Source organism: Microchirus variegatus (assembly GCF_963457635.1).
Source record: "Microchirus variegatus genome assembly, chromosome: 15".
NCBI lineage: Eukaryota > Metazoa > Chordata > Actinopteri > Pleuronectiformes > Soleidae > Microchirus > Microchirus variegatus.
This window is the reverse complement of record NC_139816.1, coordinates 16,413,736-16,431,650: the sequence shown is the minus strand read 5'-3', so window position 1 is coordinate 16,431,650 and position 17,915 is coordinate 16,413,736. Positions and strand designations below refer to the sequence as shown.

The 17,915-nt window shown below is 39.6% G+C and overlaps 1 protein-coding gene across 1 annotated transcript; it reads left to right on the top strand.

The window, feature by feature from the left end:
- Positions 1-4,551: 4,551 nt before the first annotated feature.
- On the top strand, positions 4,552-17,882 carry ipo4 (importin 4). Its single transcript, XM_083901879.1, has 30 exons — positions 4,552-4,904; positions 5,580-5,666; positions 5,951-6,030; positions 6,151-6,192; positions 7,282-7,411; positions 7,530-7,709; positions 8,160-8,225; positions 8,373-8,474; positions 8,579-8,662; positions 9,038-9,193; positions 9,296-9,349; positions 9,687-9,796; positions 9,886-9,994; positions 10,202-10,331; positions 10,443-10,556; positions 10,776-10,889; positions 10,993-11,116; positions 11,295-11,406; positions 11,519-11,649; positions 11,931-12,008; positions 12,173-12,230; positions 12,815-12,920; positions 13,756-13,949; positions 14,039-14,089; positions 14,186-14,311; positions 14,441-14,667; positions 14,756-14,888; positions 14,978-15,082; positions 15,951-16,020; positions 16,834-17,882. The coding sequence occupies exons 1-30, from the start codon at positions 4,839-4,841 to the stop codon at positions 16,962-16,964; spliced, it is 3,270 nt and encodes a 1,089-aa protein (XP_083758005.1). The 5' UTR covers positions 4,552-4,838; the 3' UTR covers positions 16,965-17,882.
- Positions 17,883-17,915: the final 33 nt, after the last annotated feature.

Sequence of the window (17,915 nt, the reverse complement as noted above, 5' to 3'; positions counted from 1 at the left end):
ACTGAAGTCAACTTAACCTTTTAAATATTTAATGTTTGGGCACAAAACAAAAACATTTTTTTAAAAGAGCATTGTTGAAGTGAACTTCGATTGTAAAATGTTTCAGACTAAAAGTTAAAAATAAAATGTACAAAACATAATTTTAAATGAATTTGTTTCAATTGAATTAACCTAGATTTAAGAAATGTTCATATATGGAAAAAACAACAACATATACAAAACCTTTAAAAAGCAGTTGCCGTCAATGAAGTTCTGTTCAGTTTAAAAATATAAATAAATAAAAATAAACATACAAAAAAAGCAACAAAATACATTGTGATCAAGTGGTGGTGTTGGCGTAGTAGGCCAACACCGCCTATATGTTTTAAAAATGTAAGTTCACTTGATCACAATGTATTTAGTTTTATTTCTGAATTCAAAAATGTTTAAGTCACACAAGAAGCTCTGTGTACAATTTCATTATTTTCAATATAAATGGTGAAGAAGATTTAGCTTTAAAGATTACATTTTAGTTTTAATTGTTTGGGGCCTAATATGTGTTTCTCAAAATACAACATGACCATGTCCTTGAATGTCTCATTTTGTCCACAAACCAAAGATGTTCACTTTATTGCCAACACAGCAGTGATTCCCAGACACTGGACTTATGGCACAGGAATGACCAAATAAATTCCATTTATTCTTTATTTGGTAGCTTTATACTTCAGAATTATTAAACAACACAGGCATAAAATGAAGTTCGGATTAATTCTTCTGATGTATATCTCTTGAAAAAGGCTTGTTTACCAATTGCAAATGATAGCAAAGATACATTTGTATATAGCATTGAGATACAAATAAAAATAATATATTCACTTTTAAGTAGCTTAAATCAAAGGAGTACATTTTTAAATGAAAAAAACAACAACAAAACACTCAATTAGGCAATCATCGAAATTACAACATCATTACAACATCATTGTTTGATGGCTCAAATTGTCAAACAGCAAATTTAGGCTCAAATTGTGGTTTGGTTGTGTGTTAATTTTTGGAGTATCCTAAGTCAGAAGAAGATGATTAGTAAGTTCATTGATTATCCAGTCAAATTTCTATTTTTATTTTATGGCAAAACAAACTGCTGTACTTGGATGAATAAAGTATGCAACTTACCAAACTTAACATAACTTATCAAACAAAAAGGGCTGTCAGAAATACAGTTATTATTAAGTAAAATTGCCAGCATGCATGCTCTATAGGTCTTTTTAACTTTAAGACAGATATAGTGCATGGTGTTATTTGTAAACCTATATTATTTTGTCTAATTATGCTTCTAAATGCCTGAGAAAACACATTCAGCCTCAGATGTGATTTCATGTCACAAAGGTGTTGCAACATGTCGCCTCAAAACCAAACAGTCCTGTGGTGGATGCAGCGGGTGGAACAGAGTGCTCCATCACCCCCACGTTTGCAGTCCTTTTCACAAAGATGATTTAGATTATCCTGCATCCACTCGGGCCGTGTGAGTGTTCACTCTTGGCTGAATTGATGTGGTAATGAATCAGTTAGAGGGAGAATTATGTGAGAACAGTGAGTCTAATGGGCTCATTACCATTTCCCCTCATCTGAGGCTGGACAGGGCGTGTTTGTGTGTGTGATCCTGTGTGAGCACTGACATACAGGCGGGGGGTTGGAGGGCGGCGGTGAGTATGGATGGACGATGGGTGAATGGGTGCATCTAGATGTGTGTGTGTGCTGAGATGTCTTCAGATTTGACTCTGTCTGTAGGTGCATTTGTATCAGAGATTTGTCAGTTAAAATGTTCTGCTGGTGAATAATTATAATTGAATGTATGTGCGTTGACAGACGAGGCAGAAAAGTGGATATTTGGGGGAGAGAAATAAGCCAAATGTCAAAGCAACAGAGAAATAAAAACAAGAACATCACACAAAAGTCCAAAAGAGAGAGTAAAAGAATACTGAGAATATTGATATGTAGTTTAAAGTAGTGTAATGTCAATGTTTAGGCAGAATATGTATAATTTGAACCACTTTTAATTCTAACATAACAGATTTACTCTGCTGTACAGTCTGTGAGCAGATTAGTCAGTGGAGATGTGTTTTCATTTAGTGGTGTGTGTGTTTTCTGTGAAGTGTGAGGTCATCAGTCTCTTTTGTTGTCTTGATTTCTTTGCAAATGGCATCTTTCAGTGGCGTCTTTCTCAATACAGGTCACACAGTACCCGCCCCTTGTCCTGCAACAACAACAACATCTTTCTTCACTGTATGACAGTCACAGTGTTTTGATCCAAATCGAGTCATTTTAGAAACCCAAATAGATCGTAAAAGTTTAGAATTCAAAATAATGTGTGTGCAGGAAAGTTATTTTTTATGAATCATCTCCCTTTTAAACACCCCTTTGTGGCCACTTTGTCAGTATACACTTGTATAATCTGATGCAATCTAGTGCTATCTAATGCAAATCTCCTGCCTTAAATAAACTCTGATGCTCTAACTAGACAGGTTTAGATACATGATCACACACACACACACACACACACACACACACACACACACACACACACACACACACACACACACACACACACACACACACACACACACACACACACACACACACACACACACACACACACGTTAATTCAATCACATTTTAGTATCAAGACCACACATTGGCCTGCATTATTTTTTTATACTCATCTGAAACAGTGCATTTGTCAGTTACAGTTAAAATCACAAATAATTCATAGTTTTGAAAATGTTTGTACATGTAATTAAAAAAAACAACAACAACAAACATTTAATAACAGGTTGTAGTAAACAATTAAATAAATTCAAATTTCACACAATTTATGGTGTAGTGCAGGGCTATTATTCATACTACTATTTTGTGTTGCATGTACAGTAAACAGATACAAATAGATACAAAATGTTATAAATTATTTAGCATTTATTTATTTAAATGGCTGCTAGTTTTGTGCTAAAAAGGTAAGCAACAAAACCACCAACATTCAGGTACAATACCATTTACGTAAAGTGCAAAAAGGTTACAGTACCACCAACATTTGGGTATAACAGTCACAATTCGAAATTACAAAATTAGAGGTAACAATATGAACAACATTAAGGTGCAATGGCCACAATAGGCTATTTTTACAGAAATAAAAGTTATAGTACCAAGAAGACAAGGGTACCGCTACAGTTGGCTCATAGTGCAAAATATTATGGTACATAGGCAACCTACAATTACAGCTGTACTAGTACTTGGACGTAAAGTATCACAAAGTGTCGCAAAATGCCAGAAATTGGCGACACTACGGTTTTATTGGCTTTTTAATAATATATTCATTATTTATGGGTTAATGGGCTGCGGGCAGGTCCAAATTGCTTGAAGGGCCGAATCTGGCCCCCGGGCTTTAAGTGGAAAAGCCTTGGTATAGTGTAATCCGACTGATTAATTTCTGTACAGCATCTTTAGAAAAGATCCTTCTTCTACTTATTCTATGTATCTATTTATTACATGCAATATATGTGGCTTTTATTTACTGTTTCCCCTTTCTATTACAGGGGAACAAAAGTTGAACATCACTCCTTGCTTCACTGGCTCCATATTGATTTAAAAATATTTGTACTTACTTTTAAAGTTTTTAATGAACATAAGTAGACGTTGGAATTGAACTACCCAACAGCAAAAAGGAGGTTGAACCTTAGCCATTAGAGCCCTGACACTCGATTAATCTGAGACAAACGATTGTGAAGGCCATGTTTTTATCTGCTCTGATTATTCTTTTTCATCATCTTTTCCTCACTTTTGAGGGCCTTGCCATGCAAAATTTGCGATCTGACTTGAGTTTCAGGGCGATCCAATGAATTTTGCAGGGATTATATTATATTTTGCAGGAACGTTTTTCATCAAATGTTTGTGATCCCACTAGCCACGCAGCAAGCTCCTGCCACGACAGACCCACCTTCCTTTGATCTTCCTTTGATCTGACGTCGCCCTCACCTGCCTGTGATCTGGAACCATAGTAGCAGCTGAAAGTATGTTTACAAGAATAGCAAGCAGAAGGCTCACGCCCTGTCTTGCCTTTTCATCCTCATTTTAGGGACCAATTGGTCCACAATGATAACCTGCAAAGCAAGTAATTGTGTCACCTACTGGCAAGTATGCACGCCTTCAGTAACCAACGTTGTTTCATTTACATGGAATTTTCAGGATGTACTCTGACATAACACATAATTGTTGGCCTCTCTCTTTAGGGCCACACATTGGCTATCATGGTTGCTCCACACCCATAATTAAGTTTGGTCACATACTTTTAATCAACTGCTTGTTTGGTTATAAACAGTTTTTTGTCTCACTACTTCCTTTGAAGCACTTATTAGTAATTGTAGAAGTATAGTTAGTCTCTTCAGGTTTCTCAGCCTGAACCTGTTGCAGTGCACCTCCTGTCCAGCCAGGGGCGCTGTTTGTTTCAACCGGACTGGAACACTGAGAAGTGCAGGTCCCTTTAACTGCACTCACGCGTTCCTCCGGTGTCGGGCTCGGGCTCGGTCCCTCGTGCTGGCAGCTGAACGAGCAGGCTGCTCTCGTGTCTCTTCACTCTCTTCAACAATTCCGTACTCACACGAATATTCGTTTAAAAGTTTATTTTCGCCTCTAACTCAGTAGCTTCCGCTCAGACCTGCCCACGGAGGCACTGTTTACATGGTTTTTTGACAGGCACATAGCTTATTAGCCACACCGCTGTAGTACACCCAGTCTGTGTGTCAGTTTATCCTGAATAATAACATTAACCGTCACAACAGACTCTCTGACGGTGAAACAGCTGAACGACCGACATGACAGAAGAACTGGAGCAACTTCTCCTGCAGCTGACACAGCCCGACAATGCTGTCATCCACCAGGTGATGCCACTGACCACTGTGTTCAAGTCAACGCTGGTTTAGTAGATGAATCACAATGCTAATATGGGAAGAATTAAGTTTAATCTAATGTCATGCTCTGATGTAGTGTCACAGTTTCCCTTACTTTCCCTTTTTAAAAAAAGGGAAAGTTGTGTCACGATTTCCGATATTATCGCGATACAAATCTCTATAATAATAATAACTTGATTGTAGCCAATGACCTTTATTTTGATCATCCTAGATGGGGGTAATTGTTAATATTCCATCAGAGTGTCTTGAGAAAAACAGTCATGTCATAGTGATTTATTTTAAAGTGCCACCAGAGGGAGCCTCCTTTTGTTTCCTCTCTGTAAGCTTTAGATGTTCACAATATGGAAACATTCTTGCAGATACAAACTTAATGAAGATAGTATGCAAAGAAGTCTTTGTCACTTTTTCACTTATGGATCTGCAAAACAAATACACAGTAGTGTCACAGTTATATCCATGAATTCCAAATATTTTTTTCCGCCATGATAATCTAGAGTTGAAGTTTTCCTTTTATCCCATGCTTAGTTATGGGATGGCTTGGCATTGTACAGTTTATGTGTGTCTGCCCCTGTGATTTCTACAACAATTGCATGGGTTCAGCCATTGTGTCTGAACTTGGTGAGATTTGCTTTGTCATCTTTTTAGGCCACAGCTCGGCTGAAAGAGGCTTTCAAAGACCCAGCCATTATTCCAGCACTATGTGCTGTCATGACTGGCTCCCAAAATCCTCAGGTAGGTACGAGTGAACAGCGAGATGCTTTTAATGTTTACCGTTACAGTTTGACCAATTAATCAAGTTGATTTAGGCCACTTCAATAATTGGCATATGTTGATCAGTTTCAGACGATATTGTTCTTAAGTCTATCTTTAAAATGTTGCTAAATGCACTGAACGTTTAATATTTAGTTTATGCATTTACATGATAAGTGTTAAGTTGTATGACTGACATTAGTTGGCTCTTTTTCTTGGTGTGCTTTTTTCTTGAATAAACTCTCTGAAATGTTTCCTTATCTTAGGTCCGTCAGTCGGCTGCAGTGATACTGAGGATGAGAGTGAAGAAACAGTGGAGTAAGATCATCCCTAATGACAGAGAGAGGTTTGTTCATACCTTTTTCTGTTAATAATTTCACTCCATTCCAACATCATAACATTGTCGTCTTCATTGAAATCAAGTTGAAACTGAGTTGTAATTTCAACCTTTGCTTTGCTCACACAGCCTAAAGGCAGTGGTGTTACAGGCCTTCATGCAGGAAATGGAGTAAGTAGTTCCATCTTTACTATGGAAATTAAATCAATTAAACGTGTATTCATTTCACTGTATATATGAAGCTATACATGCATGTGAAATGTCATGTGTGAATGAAGCCTGCCCCATGCTAGAGGAATGTCAATGTTTTATTCCTAAGAAAGCACAGACTAGACGATCGAAGTCTAGAAGCAGGACCACACACTTGGTGTTTAATCAAATTAATTCAGGGTGGAGATTCCAGGGATTTGGAATTTCACACGATGGGATAATTTGACAAGATATTGTGTTCAAACTTGTGATTGTTGGAAGGGCCAGATCAATTATCCTCTAGTGTGGGACATGCTTAAACCTTGAGTCTTGTAAGTAGATACTAAATTATTATTGCAAAATAAGAAGACGACAAATCCTTAAAAAGCACCTCTGTATTTTTTTATTAAGCCACATGCTAATGCAGTGGCTAGCATTGTTGTCAGACGCCAAGACTGTCGACTAAAGTCCACAGTAAACTTCTCCGACTGCGTAATGCGCTATCCAACTGTGTAACCATGGCGACCCATTGCCTTCATAGTTCTCCGTTGTGGTGCCGGATACGCACTGCAATTTTCCGCCCGATCAGTAGGGGTCACTACGCAAGGTTGTTGTGCTTCTGGCTACAGTGAGCAATGGCGTCCGAGAGCGAAAGACTGCTGTTGTTGTTGTTGTTGTTGTTGTTGTTGCAGCTGAATAACATTGAAACAGTGGCCGTTTCTCACCTGAAATAAATATTTTCTGTGTCCCGGAACGCAGTTTTAAGATAATTTGAGGCGAGAAATTGGCCTGTAGTTGTGCCCTGACGGAGTGACGGACACTTAAAAAATAATTTGTGCAGCCGCAGACTTTCAGGCTTACCGTAGAGGAGTCTCCGTAAACTACGTACAGCACTTTACGCAGAAGTGGGCTTAAGGGCCTTTGTGTTCAGTGTGCATTTTGTGTGTGGGTTGTCTCTGGGATGTCTGGCTTCCTCCCACAGTCCAAAAACATGCAGATTAGGTTGATTGGACAATCTAAAGTGAATGTGAAAGCTGTATAAAAAAAATATGAATGACTTTTATTGTGCAGGCACACAGTTCAACACTCGCTCTCCCAGCTGTGCGCAGTGATGGTTAAACATGAGACACCAGACCGCTGGCCTGCTCTGCTGCAATTCCTCAATGAATCCACCCAGAGCAGCAACCCTCATGAAAGACAGGTACATGACTCAGCGAGTCACATACCATATGTGGGGGAAAATCTGACTCCTGTGATATTGTATTACATGTTTTTTTTGTAACTTCCTGAGAACATCAGTGCTTTGTCTGTCCTGACAGGTCGGCTTCCTGCTGCTGAACAAGGTGATGGATTCTAACCCTGAGCCGTTCAAGCCTCATTACTGCCAGCTGCTGCAGCGTTTCGGCGCTGTCCTTCAGGACCATGACAACCCAACAGCACTGTACTACTGCATCCTCACCCTCACTGCCATCACTGCGTACACTGGCACAGAGGAGATGGTGAGTCATGTTATTGGTTCCCCCTTGATATATAGCAACAACTGTTTCAAATAAAGGACACTTGTTAAAGGTGCATTATGTAATAAATTGAAAGCAACTGGCCATAAAATGCTCCTAATATGTCACAGAGACTCAGGAATAATGTTCATATAACAAACTGAACTCACCAACAACAACAGTGCATTAAAAAATATATTTTGCAGACTGCAAATCATGTTTATGTTTTGAAATCAAGTTTTGGCATGTGGTGCCACCTACCGCCGTCTACCAATCATTACCAATACATTAGAACAAACCCTGTTTCTCTATTTACTGTGTCAATTTTATTGCTCTTTGCACTCTTATGTGAACTTGTTTGAATGCAAACTCAGGGCTCACTCAGTCAGTTTCCCTGAATAAACAGTTGTTATTATGAATAATGTCTGGACGTTGCATGTTACTGCCCTACAGAACCTGATGCGTTCTATCATTCCAAGTCTGATCGTCGCATTTAAACACCTCATCAAGTCGGATCAGGTAAATTGAGATGCACTAAAGACACTGTGTTGCTGAAACATTTATTTATAATTATATCAACAAATAAAATGTGTTTTAGGAACCAATTACAGACTTAAGCTTGAAGACTTGGATAGATCCTGGATTGTTTTGTCTTTATCCGATTAGGACAAAGCCAGTGAGGCAATGGAGGTGTTTAATGAGCTCATGGAGAGTGAGGTGTCAATCATCGTCCCCCATGTCGCTGACATTGTCCGCTTCTTTTTGGAGGTAGGAGGTTAAACTCAGCATTACATCTTTCTTTGATTTCGTTGAGCATTTGAACTGACAAATATTGTTCGTTATCTGAATTTTGATGTGTGTGTTTGTAACAGGTGGGCGGTGACACCACACTGAGCGACTCTCTGAGGGTGAAAGCGCTCTCTTGTATCACCTTCTTGATCAAGTTGAAGAGCAAGGTAAAGTCATTCCTCAGCTACTAAATCTGTCCTTCACTTTGAAGGTGAACCTCATTCCTTATGGTTAGATTAGCCCAGTAAAATGAAATTGAACAACTGTCAGTATTTCCTTGATTTTCAAAAGTTAGATATTTACATAATTCCCATTCCTATGTTCCTTTCCTCAATGTAAAGTTAGACCATTACAGATTAAATAAAATTCATCAACAACACAACTACGGTATATGTGGCTTCATTCATATGGACAGAAACGTGTGTCCCTGATTTGTGTATTTGTGCAAAATAGTTCTTTTTTTATTGCATGTGCCCACAAAACAAACTGCTTTTCTGAGTAAAGATGAAAACAGGATACTCACCTTTTCCTCTGCTGCACAGGTGGTGCTGAAGCAGAAGCTGCTGAACCCCATCCTGCAGGCCATTTTCCCCATACTCGTCGCAGCTCCCCTGCCCGGTGAGCACGACCCAGAGGATGATGAGGATGATGATGGAGATGGCACAGACGATGACAATCCCAAACAGTGTGCTGCACAGGTAGAGAGATGCATTATTTAATTGATACCGTTTTACTTCAGAAGCTTCACTATGCAACTTTTAAATGACATTTAACCTATTTACTTCTTTGTGTACATCCAGATTATTGATATTATGGCTCTCCATATGCCTCCAGAGAAACTGTTCCAACAACTGGTAAGTCTAGATCTGAACAATAAGCAATTAACTGTAGTTGAAATGTAACTGTTGATATTGATTTACATAATTTAACCACTGTGGTTGAGTTTCTGTAGAGGAAAAGGATAACATCGACCAAGCATGACTTCAATAGCCTGTGTGTTGCGTTCTGGTGCAAATAGTATATTGCATATCTTGGCATTTAGAATGTGATATTAAACTCGACTGAGGCCTGACAATCATTTCTGTTTTGTTTTTTATCCAAACCCGGCCTGACTCAGTGTGGCCTGTCGGGTCCCGGTGTGCCCACACTTATTTACCTGCTCTTGATGGTGTATAATGTCTTCTGTTTCAGATGCCCTTCACTCAGACCTGCCTTGCCAGTGAAAACCCTTATCAGAGGAAGGGTGGTCTCTTGTGTCTTGCTGTCCTGGCTGAAGGATGTGCTGACCACATACGCACCAAGTATGTTGAGCGGACATCGTTTGTCCTTTTAATCATTAAATTTGAACGATCCACTGCTTAAATAATGTGTGTGTCCATGTCTCTGTTAGGATGTTGTCACCAATGTTGCAGGCAGTTTGCCAGAGTCTCTCTGACAGCAGTCAAGTGGTGCGCTTAGCCGGCCTTTTTGCCCTCGGACAATTCTCTGAACATTTACAGGTGAGTCTTTGAGAAGAAAATCACCATTAGTAATATGTTTCAAGCGCAGTAGTATCACAGATGTTAGTAATTCCTTCTTTCATCTTCTCACATGGCGATATATAAGTTCACTGCACATAACTAGTGATTGTCTAGTTTTGAATTAATTTCTTTTGTTTGTTTGTTTGTTTGTCTGTTCTTCACTCCATTGCCATCTCTTCTTTTCAGCCTGAAGTGAGTAAGTACTGTTCAGAGTTGATGCCTTTGCTGCTGGGATACCTGTCATCGTTGAACCACGCCAAGGTCGGCCATGTCACCAAGGCCTTTTATGCCCTAGAGAATTTCATGGAGAACCTAGGTAAGTTAGAAGGAGTATGTTTCTCCCACCACCAGAAAGTTATACTTACTAATAAAAAGCCTCCAGAACAACATGCTTTATCTGCTCTTTCATGTTTTTTTCCCCTCACAGGATCAGATATTGAGCCTTACCTGCCTACGCTGATGGAAACCATGTTGTCTGCCCTCAACAACACTGACAACCTGAAGATAAGGGAACTCGCTGTATCTGCCATAGGTGCCATAGGTAAGAGGTCCCACATTTTTTTCTGTGTTTAGTAGTACACAAGCCAGTACCATCTTAAATGTCAAGTTTCTATGTTCCAATATTGAGGGTCAGGATAGAAAGTAGTTTTATATTTCGGTCCCATTAGCTGTTGATTAAACCTGATAACACTTGGTTCCAAAAGCTTGAAAAACATTAAAAATGGATGAATAAATCATTTTCTCGTCCTTTGTCTTTCAGCCAATGCTGCCAAAGAGTTGCTGGTTCCTTACTTCCCTCCGGTTATTGAAAACCTTAAGGGCTTCCTGACTGCGACCACAGAAGAAATGAGGTCCCTACAAACTCAGTCCCTGGGTAGGTCAACCAAGGAGGAAAAAATCCTAACTTCATATTATCTGCATAATATAGTATTTGCTTAGGCACGATTAAATGTTTTTTTTTTTTTTCTTGTTGTCAGATACACTCTCTGTACTGGCTCGTACTATTGGCAAAGACGTCTTCAGTCCTCTGGCAGCAGAGTGTATTCAGCTGGGCCTCAATCTCACTGACACTATTGATGACCCGGACCTGAGACGCTGCACGTAAGATTACATTTGAAGACAAACTAGTGACAATGATACAAGTGTATTTTTTCTTTATGGTTTGTTGTTATTTTCAGAAGCAATAATCTAGTACTATATAGAAAAGTTTAACATTCTATTATAGTATCCTTATTTTTCTGTAATCTTTTCCCACTGTCTCTGTCTTTCCCTCTTTCAGATACTGTCTATATTCTGCTGTATCTACAGTCAGCCCTGAATGCTTGACTCCTCACCTGACCCCCATTACAACAGTCATGCTGCTCGCCCTCAAGTCTAATGAAGGCATCACGGTACAAAGACAACAAAGGGCACCCTCAGTTTTAAGGCTAAAATAAGGCTCATCATGATAAAACAAGGCATGAACAAGTTTTTCCACTTTGTAAACGTTTCATTTTGATCCAGGCACACCTGGAGGAGGACAAGACGTTTGTGCTGCTGGATGATGACAATGACGACGAGAAAGAGGGCGAAGTGGATGTCGATGTAGATTTTACCGAAGAAGAGACTGAGGCGGACGTCCACGATGTTTCAGGGTAATAGTCACACACGTTTATACATGTACAGACCGGACAGTGATGGTTAAAAAATAAATATTTTCACAGAAATGTTTGACTGTAGGTGAGAATAAAGCAGAGACGAGGAAACTATCTGTAAATGCAAGGAATGTTGAATGACTTTTAGAGTAGAAATGCAACGCACTCAGCATTTCCTTTAAAGAGCTACTACTGCCGCCTCAAAAGACCAGTCTCCTTTATCTAAAAAAAAAACACCACTGTGGGTCCCATTTCATATGACTTTTTATCCCATCTTTTAGGTTCAGCATTGAGAATGCTTACATCAATGAAAAGGAAGACGCCTGTGATGCACTGGGAGAAATTGCCTTGAACACAGGGTGAGAACTTCACATGATTATTATGACATGATAACACTTCTGTTTCCTGATTCTACTCTCACACATTTTATTACTATATCATTGTTATTTCTCTGTTATTTTCTTTAAAAGCCTAAAACCTAATTTGTATTTCAAACGTTTGTTGCTGTGGTTTCTCTCGACAGCGTTGCCTTTCAAGAATTCCTGGAGTCCAGCTTCCAGCAGGTTTACGAGATGAGAGATGTGAGTCGCTCTGAGGCTGATCGGTCCAGTCAATCATCTTTGACTGAAGTGTTTAATGTGTCTCTCTGTGTGTGTAGGACATTTATGGTCTATTAGTGTTCACATCATATCTCCACAAGGTTGTGTCTGGTTCTAGCTCTAAGAAAAATGCCTACAGGCAAATTGATAAATTTAAACAAAACACTGACCTTTAATAATTGTCAAGGTGAAGTAGGTTTATTGTAATTTCAGCCTTATATACACAGCACACAGTGATGCAAAACAGTATTTCTCCAGCAGGTGCTGGAGAGTGCTTCAGAAAACACAGTGCCAACGGGATTATGTACACAGTACAATATATGCTGGTTTATCTTGAATTATTTATCTTCTTTCATAATCAAAGCTAGAAAATAGTGTGGACTGAAAGGAAATTGGTCAGTAGAGTTATATAACTGCTGGGCAGTAATTCTAGTTGCTCAGGAACTGTCCTACAGTGCAGGGATTCAAAGCTTGCCATGGGAAGCTTGAACCGTGACCTCATTAACTTGTTGTCAAACCTGTGTGCATGTTTTAGTTTTTAATGCTTCATTCCTGCGTCTCCCTAGTTTCCTCACAAGGACGTTCGAAGGGCAGCATTTGGAGCCATGGGCCAGTTCTGTCGAGCTCAGCACAAAGTGTGGAAGGAGAATCCGACTGAGACCAACCACCAGGGTACATATTTTCTTTTAAGTACACTCCAATTCTGATATTACTTTTTTGTAAACATGAAAATGCTGTGGTTTACAGAGGAGCATTTCAAACAAAACTGGTAATATTCATTTGTGCGTTAATGTTCAAGCCAAACCTATGTGACTGACTTGGAATTAGGGGTTTGTATATGTGCTTGAGATCCTCAACATATTCCATTAAGGCAAATAGTTACTTGATTGAAAATGACACCTGTTAAATGGAGTAATAATTTATGCCATATAGTCTAAATAGAAACTGCACTGTCTGGAACGTTTATAAAACATGATTGTGGTTGTTTTACCTCACTGACTGTGATAAAAAGAGTGAATTAATCATTATGAATAATATGTATGTATAGCTGTGAAGTGCTAGCAACCACAAAACTAGCTGTTGAAAATGCTTTGGAGCAGCTAGAAGATGCATTCAAGAAATACATAAACTTAAATACATTCTGCTGCTTCTGCCTTGTGTTAATTAATGCACCAAACATCAGGTAGTTATTGGAGTTGAATGAAATGTGTTATCAATGCAATTGTTGACAAAACATTTTTGTTTTTTTGTCTTTTTAATATAATCACAGATAGTCACATTAACTGATTTACTTTTTATTTTATAATATTCATGCCCATCAGTAATGTGCATATTCTAATTGAACAACATTCAGGGAGCTAAAACGTAACCATTAAAATTACATGACTGATTGAACTAAGGTGAAGGCCAGCTAACTTCCTTAGATTGTTAAGAAATAGTCAAACCGGTATGATCGTGGATACCTTAAGCTGATTTTAACTTTACACCTCCACAATCACTCACTCAGCCCTGCTGAAGTTGCTGGACGTGGTCATCCCATGCTTCTTGAAGAAAGTTCGGACGGAGCCTGAGCGGGAGGTGGCGATGGCCATCCTGGAAACCATGAACGGTGTCATCATGGCCTGCAAGGAGGAAGTTTTCAAAAATCCTTCACGCCTGAAGGAGGTCAGCCATGTCATCCGAGATGTGCTCAAAAAGAAGGTGAGAGAAGAATGTGGATAGAGAAGAAGATAATGCAAGTTATAATAACAGATTGTGATGATGTTACTGTTTTGTATCTTTCTGTGCAGACTGTTTGTCAGGATGGTGGTGGTGATGACACTGACGATGAAGAACAACAGGTTAAATGTCCACTCACTGCGTTTGAGTCAGCTATAAACATTTAAGTCATCACCAGTAACGTGATTTACCTGTGTTCGATGTGCTGTGTGTCTCAGGCGGAGTATGATGCCATGCTCCAAGAGTTTGCTGGGGAGGGAATCCCCCTGGTGGCTGCCTCTGTCCCTGCAGACAGCTTCGCTCCTTTCCTCAACGACCTGCTGCCTCTGATCATGAGCAAAGCTGTGAGTCCGATAAGAAAAGGAGTTTAAAACAAGACCGTTCCCCCAAACACACAGCTTGAACCCATTTTTCTTCAGTTTGTTTTGGTCAGTAGCAGACTGACCTTTGTCCTCTGTTTTTCCACTTTAAAGAAATCCACATGCACAATAGCCGAACGCTCCTTCTCCGTCGGTACGATTGGAGAAATACTGCAAGCTCTTGTGGCCGTGTCCGGAGGCAGACACCTAGCGGGACGCTTGTCCAATCGTTTGCTTCCTGTGCTGGTGGCTGGAGTGAGGGACAGTGATTCTGAGGTGCGCAACAACAGCGTGTTTGGACTGGGATGTCTGGCCCAGGCAGCTGGACCCGTCGCTGTATCGTATCCTCCTCGTCTTTATGTGTTTATGTCTTGTTATGCATTAAAAAAAACATCACGTGAAGATGCTCCTTAGCATAATGTTTTCCAGAGACTATCCCATGATGCTGTCTGTGTTTTCCAACATGCTGGTCAAAGAGTCCGACCTGAGAGTGATTGACAACCTGTGTGCTGCCCTTTGCAGGATGATCATGAGCAATATAGATGCCGTTCCTCTGGAGCAGGTACAATTTCACCTCAGTTTGACATGTGTTTATTCTATTCACACATAGGTGTTTCCTTTCACATCGTGACACTCTGCTCTCTGTGATAGGTTGTGCCTGCTCTGGTGGCTCGTCTTCCTCTTAAAGAGGACATGGAGGAGAACAAGACGGTGTTCAACTGCCTGGCAATGCTCTACACACACAGTCCAGCTCTGGTACAGTATACAGTCAATTATCACCTGCGCCTGCAATCTATATTGTTTTTAAGTTTGAAAACATTGCTGCTTCTGTTTTTAGGGTTGTGTTTTTAATTCTTTGTAACAATGACACAATTACAAGCATCCGCATCCTGCTTGGTTCTTATAGGTCATGATTTGCCGATCAGCTGTTAAATCTAAAGCTCAGTTAACGCTCTCAGTTTCACCTTGTTTTGAGTCTGCCAACGAAAGTCCTCGTTCTTAGTTTTGTTCTAAATCTAAGCAAACAACTGCAGAGGAGAGAATTTGCTCCCTTGTTACGTCTGCACATGCGTGCTTATAGTATCTGGGCTTTATACATGTATATCTTCTTTTGGCTTTCGGTATTTAAGTTGGTTGTGTTAGTATGCAGAACATTCTCGTCTGAAAATGCATTTCCCATATGAAAATAGACTAATTTTGTCTCTGTATGCATGTTGATGGGTAATGGGTAATACTTTTGAGGCTTTTGAGTCTTTTATAGACAAAGAGACAAAGAAACAAACATAAACTGAGGTTAACGTGTACAACACTGATGCCTGACTGGATTTACGGTTTGAAATGATCCTCACATCAGTGTCTGATTAACTGTCAGACCAGACTTTCCGTCATTTTTTTTTTTTTTCAAAATGATATTTTATACAGTATATTATTGCTAGTCTACTATATTATGCATACATGATACACTACTGTTCTCTTTTTGATGTTTTCATGCCCTGATCTTTGGTCAAACTCTGCATTTTAGCAAATACATGAAATCACAGCCAATACTTGACATGTTCTTTTGATGAGTGGACTTGCAGGCTAACAATAAACGGATGCATTCTTTTTTTCTCCCCATTTTCAGACAGTGACGCTAATGAAGCCGATAGTTGCTGCATCCAGTCATGTCCTGGGGCACAAGGACGTCGACCAAGGTAAAGTCGTTAAATCAGAATGTGACGTGAAGCAAACACCCAGTTCATAAACTAAATCAATGAAACTGGACAAGTTTCTCTATGATGAAAGTAAATATAGAAGCAAAGAGGCTCCGGCACAGACTGTGTGAGAGTCTCTTTGCCATGAAATGATCGATTTTCTCTTTACGGACCTGTCTTAAAGGGGACATATTATGCAAAATCAACTTTTTGAAAAAAAGTGTGTCACACAAAGTGTCTGCACAGGAGATAAAGCACACACACTGTTGACTTCCACAGTCATAGCTACGTAAGCAATGAGCAATTCCTGGAATTGTTGTCACGCGGAGCGCTTTGTCCCTAAAAAAAACCGCCAGAGTGCTGGCGAGGGCAATAGTATCCGGAAGAGCGGAAGTCTGCAAAGTTTTCTATTCTTGGCTCCACAGTGCAGCACAGAGTTCTACACAAACTTCCAGCCTCAGAGGATTTACGTGTCCAGTGGATACATTTTATATATGACGGCAATGTGCCGGCTGGAGTGGGCCAATGATCGCTTCTCCAAATGCTAACTGCTGTTAGCTGCCAGTGCCTCAGTGCCTCAGTGATGCTGACGTAGTTTCCTGTGTTTCATTTGCATTTAAAAAGACAGGCACTCAAAACCGAGCGTTCTGTACAGGGCTGTTTTGGCAGGGTTATTATATACATTAGGACACCAGGGGACTAGGTTAACTTGGATAATATGTCTCCTTTAAGAAGTGGATGTAGTACAAGAGCGTATTCCAAAATGTAGTTTCCTTTTTCTTTTTTTAAATTCATATATATGCTCCTCCACAGAAACCCAAAACACCGTGGCCATGCTGGTGAGAGAGTTCGCTCAGCGCCACTCGGCTGAATTCCAGTCGGCCGTGATGTCACTGGATGGAGAGCAGCAGGCCAAACTCAGCTCAGTCATAGCTGCCTCATAGCCAACGATTACACACTTGAATACTGAAGGTGGAAAGTGGGACTGTTATTGGTGATTGTACCATAAAAAGTAGGGGTGTGGGGGAGGAAAAAAAAACCAAAACATTCTTGGATGCATAATCGTCAGAAATTAGAATCTAAACATCCAGTCATCTGAATTGCCTCACTCACTCATGCTGACGCCATGGAAAAGTCTGAGGTTTTTTATCAATGTTTATTTAGAGGACTCACAGAAGAACACAGACATAGCAGAGCAGTAAATACGTTTAAATTTTTTATGTCAAACACCAATGATGAGGACTTCATCAGCCAAAAATGTCATTGTTCTCAATATTTCACTTGAGATTCGTAAAAGAAAAAGAGTTCAATTATATGAAGAGTGAGTTCTTGTCAAAATCGCCTGGAGGATTTGCAGAGAATCAGATCGCTGCATCTCTTTTTCTCTCAGAAAATCATTTTGTTATTGTAACTACTGTTAGACCGATTGAATTATGTATTAAACACTACTGTTAGAGGCTCACTGCTGTTTCTTTTCCTGGTTGACACAGATATGTAGGTATCAGTAGATACATCTAATTATTTATGTTAGAGACAATTAATTACAAAGAAAAAGTTCTGATGCTATGAAGAGCGTCAAAAAGGCAGTTGGAGATTCCCACCCCTACTATAAAGATCTCACCACATCACTTCAACTATCGACTATAGTATTATTACATACCGCAGTTGTTTATTTATTTACATATTTGCATGCCATTTTGAAGTGTCATTATTTTAAGACTTCTGCCTTTCCAGGTTTGTTGTAACCTTTGTGTTTTGCTTCTGCTGTCATTCACATGAATTTGATATTGTCCCCTCTTTAACACTGTGTACACAGAGCTCTGGTTTTGCTATGAAATGTGAGGCAATAAATTTGATCTCTGGATAAATGTTGATTAACTTTAGTGATTTCGTGC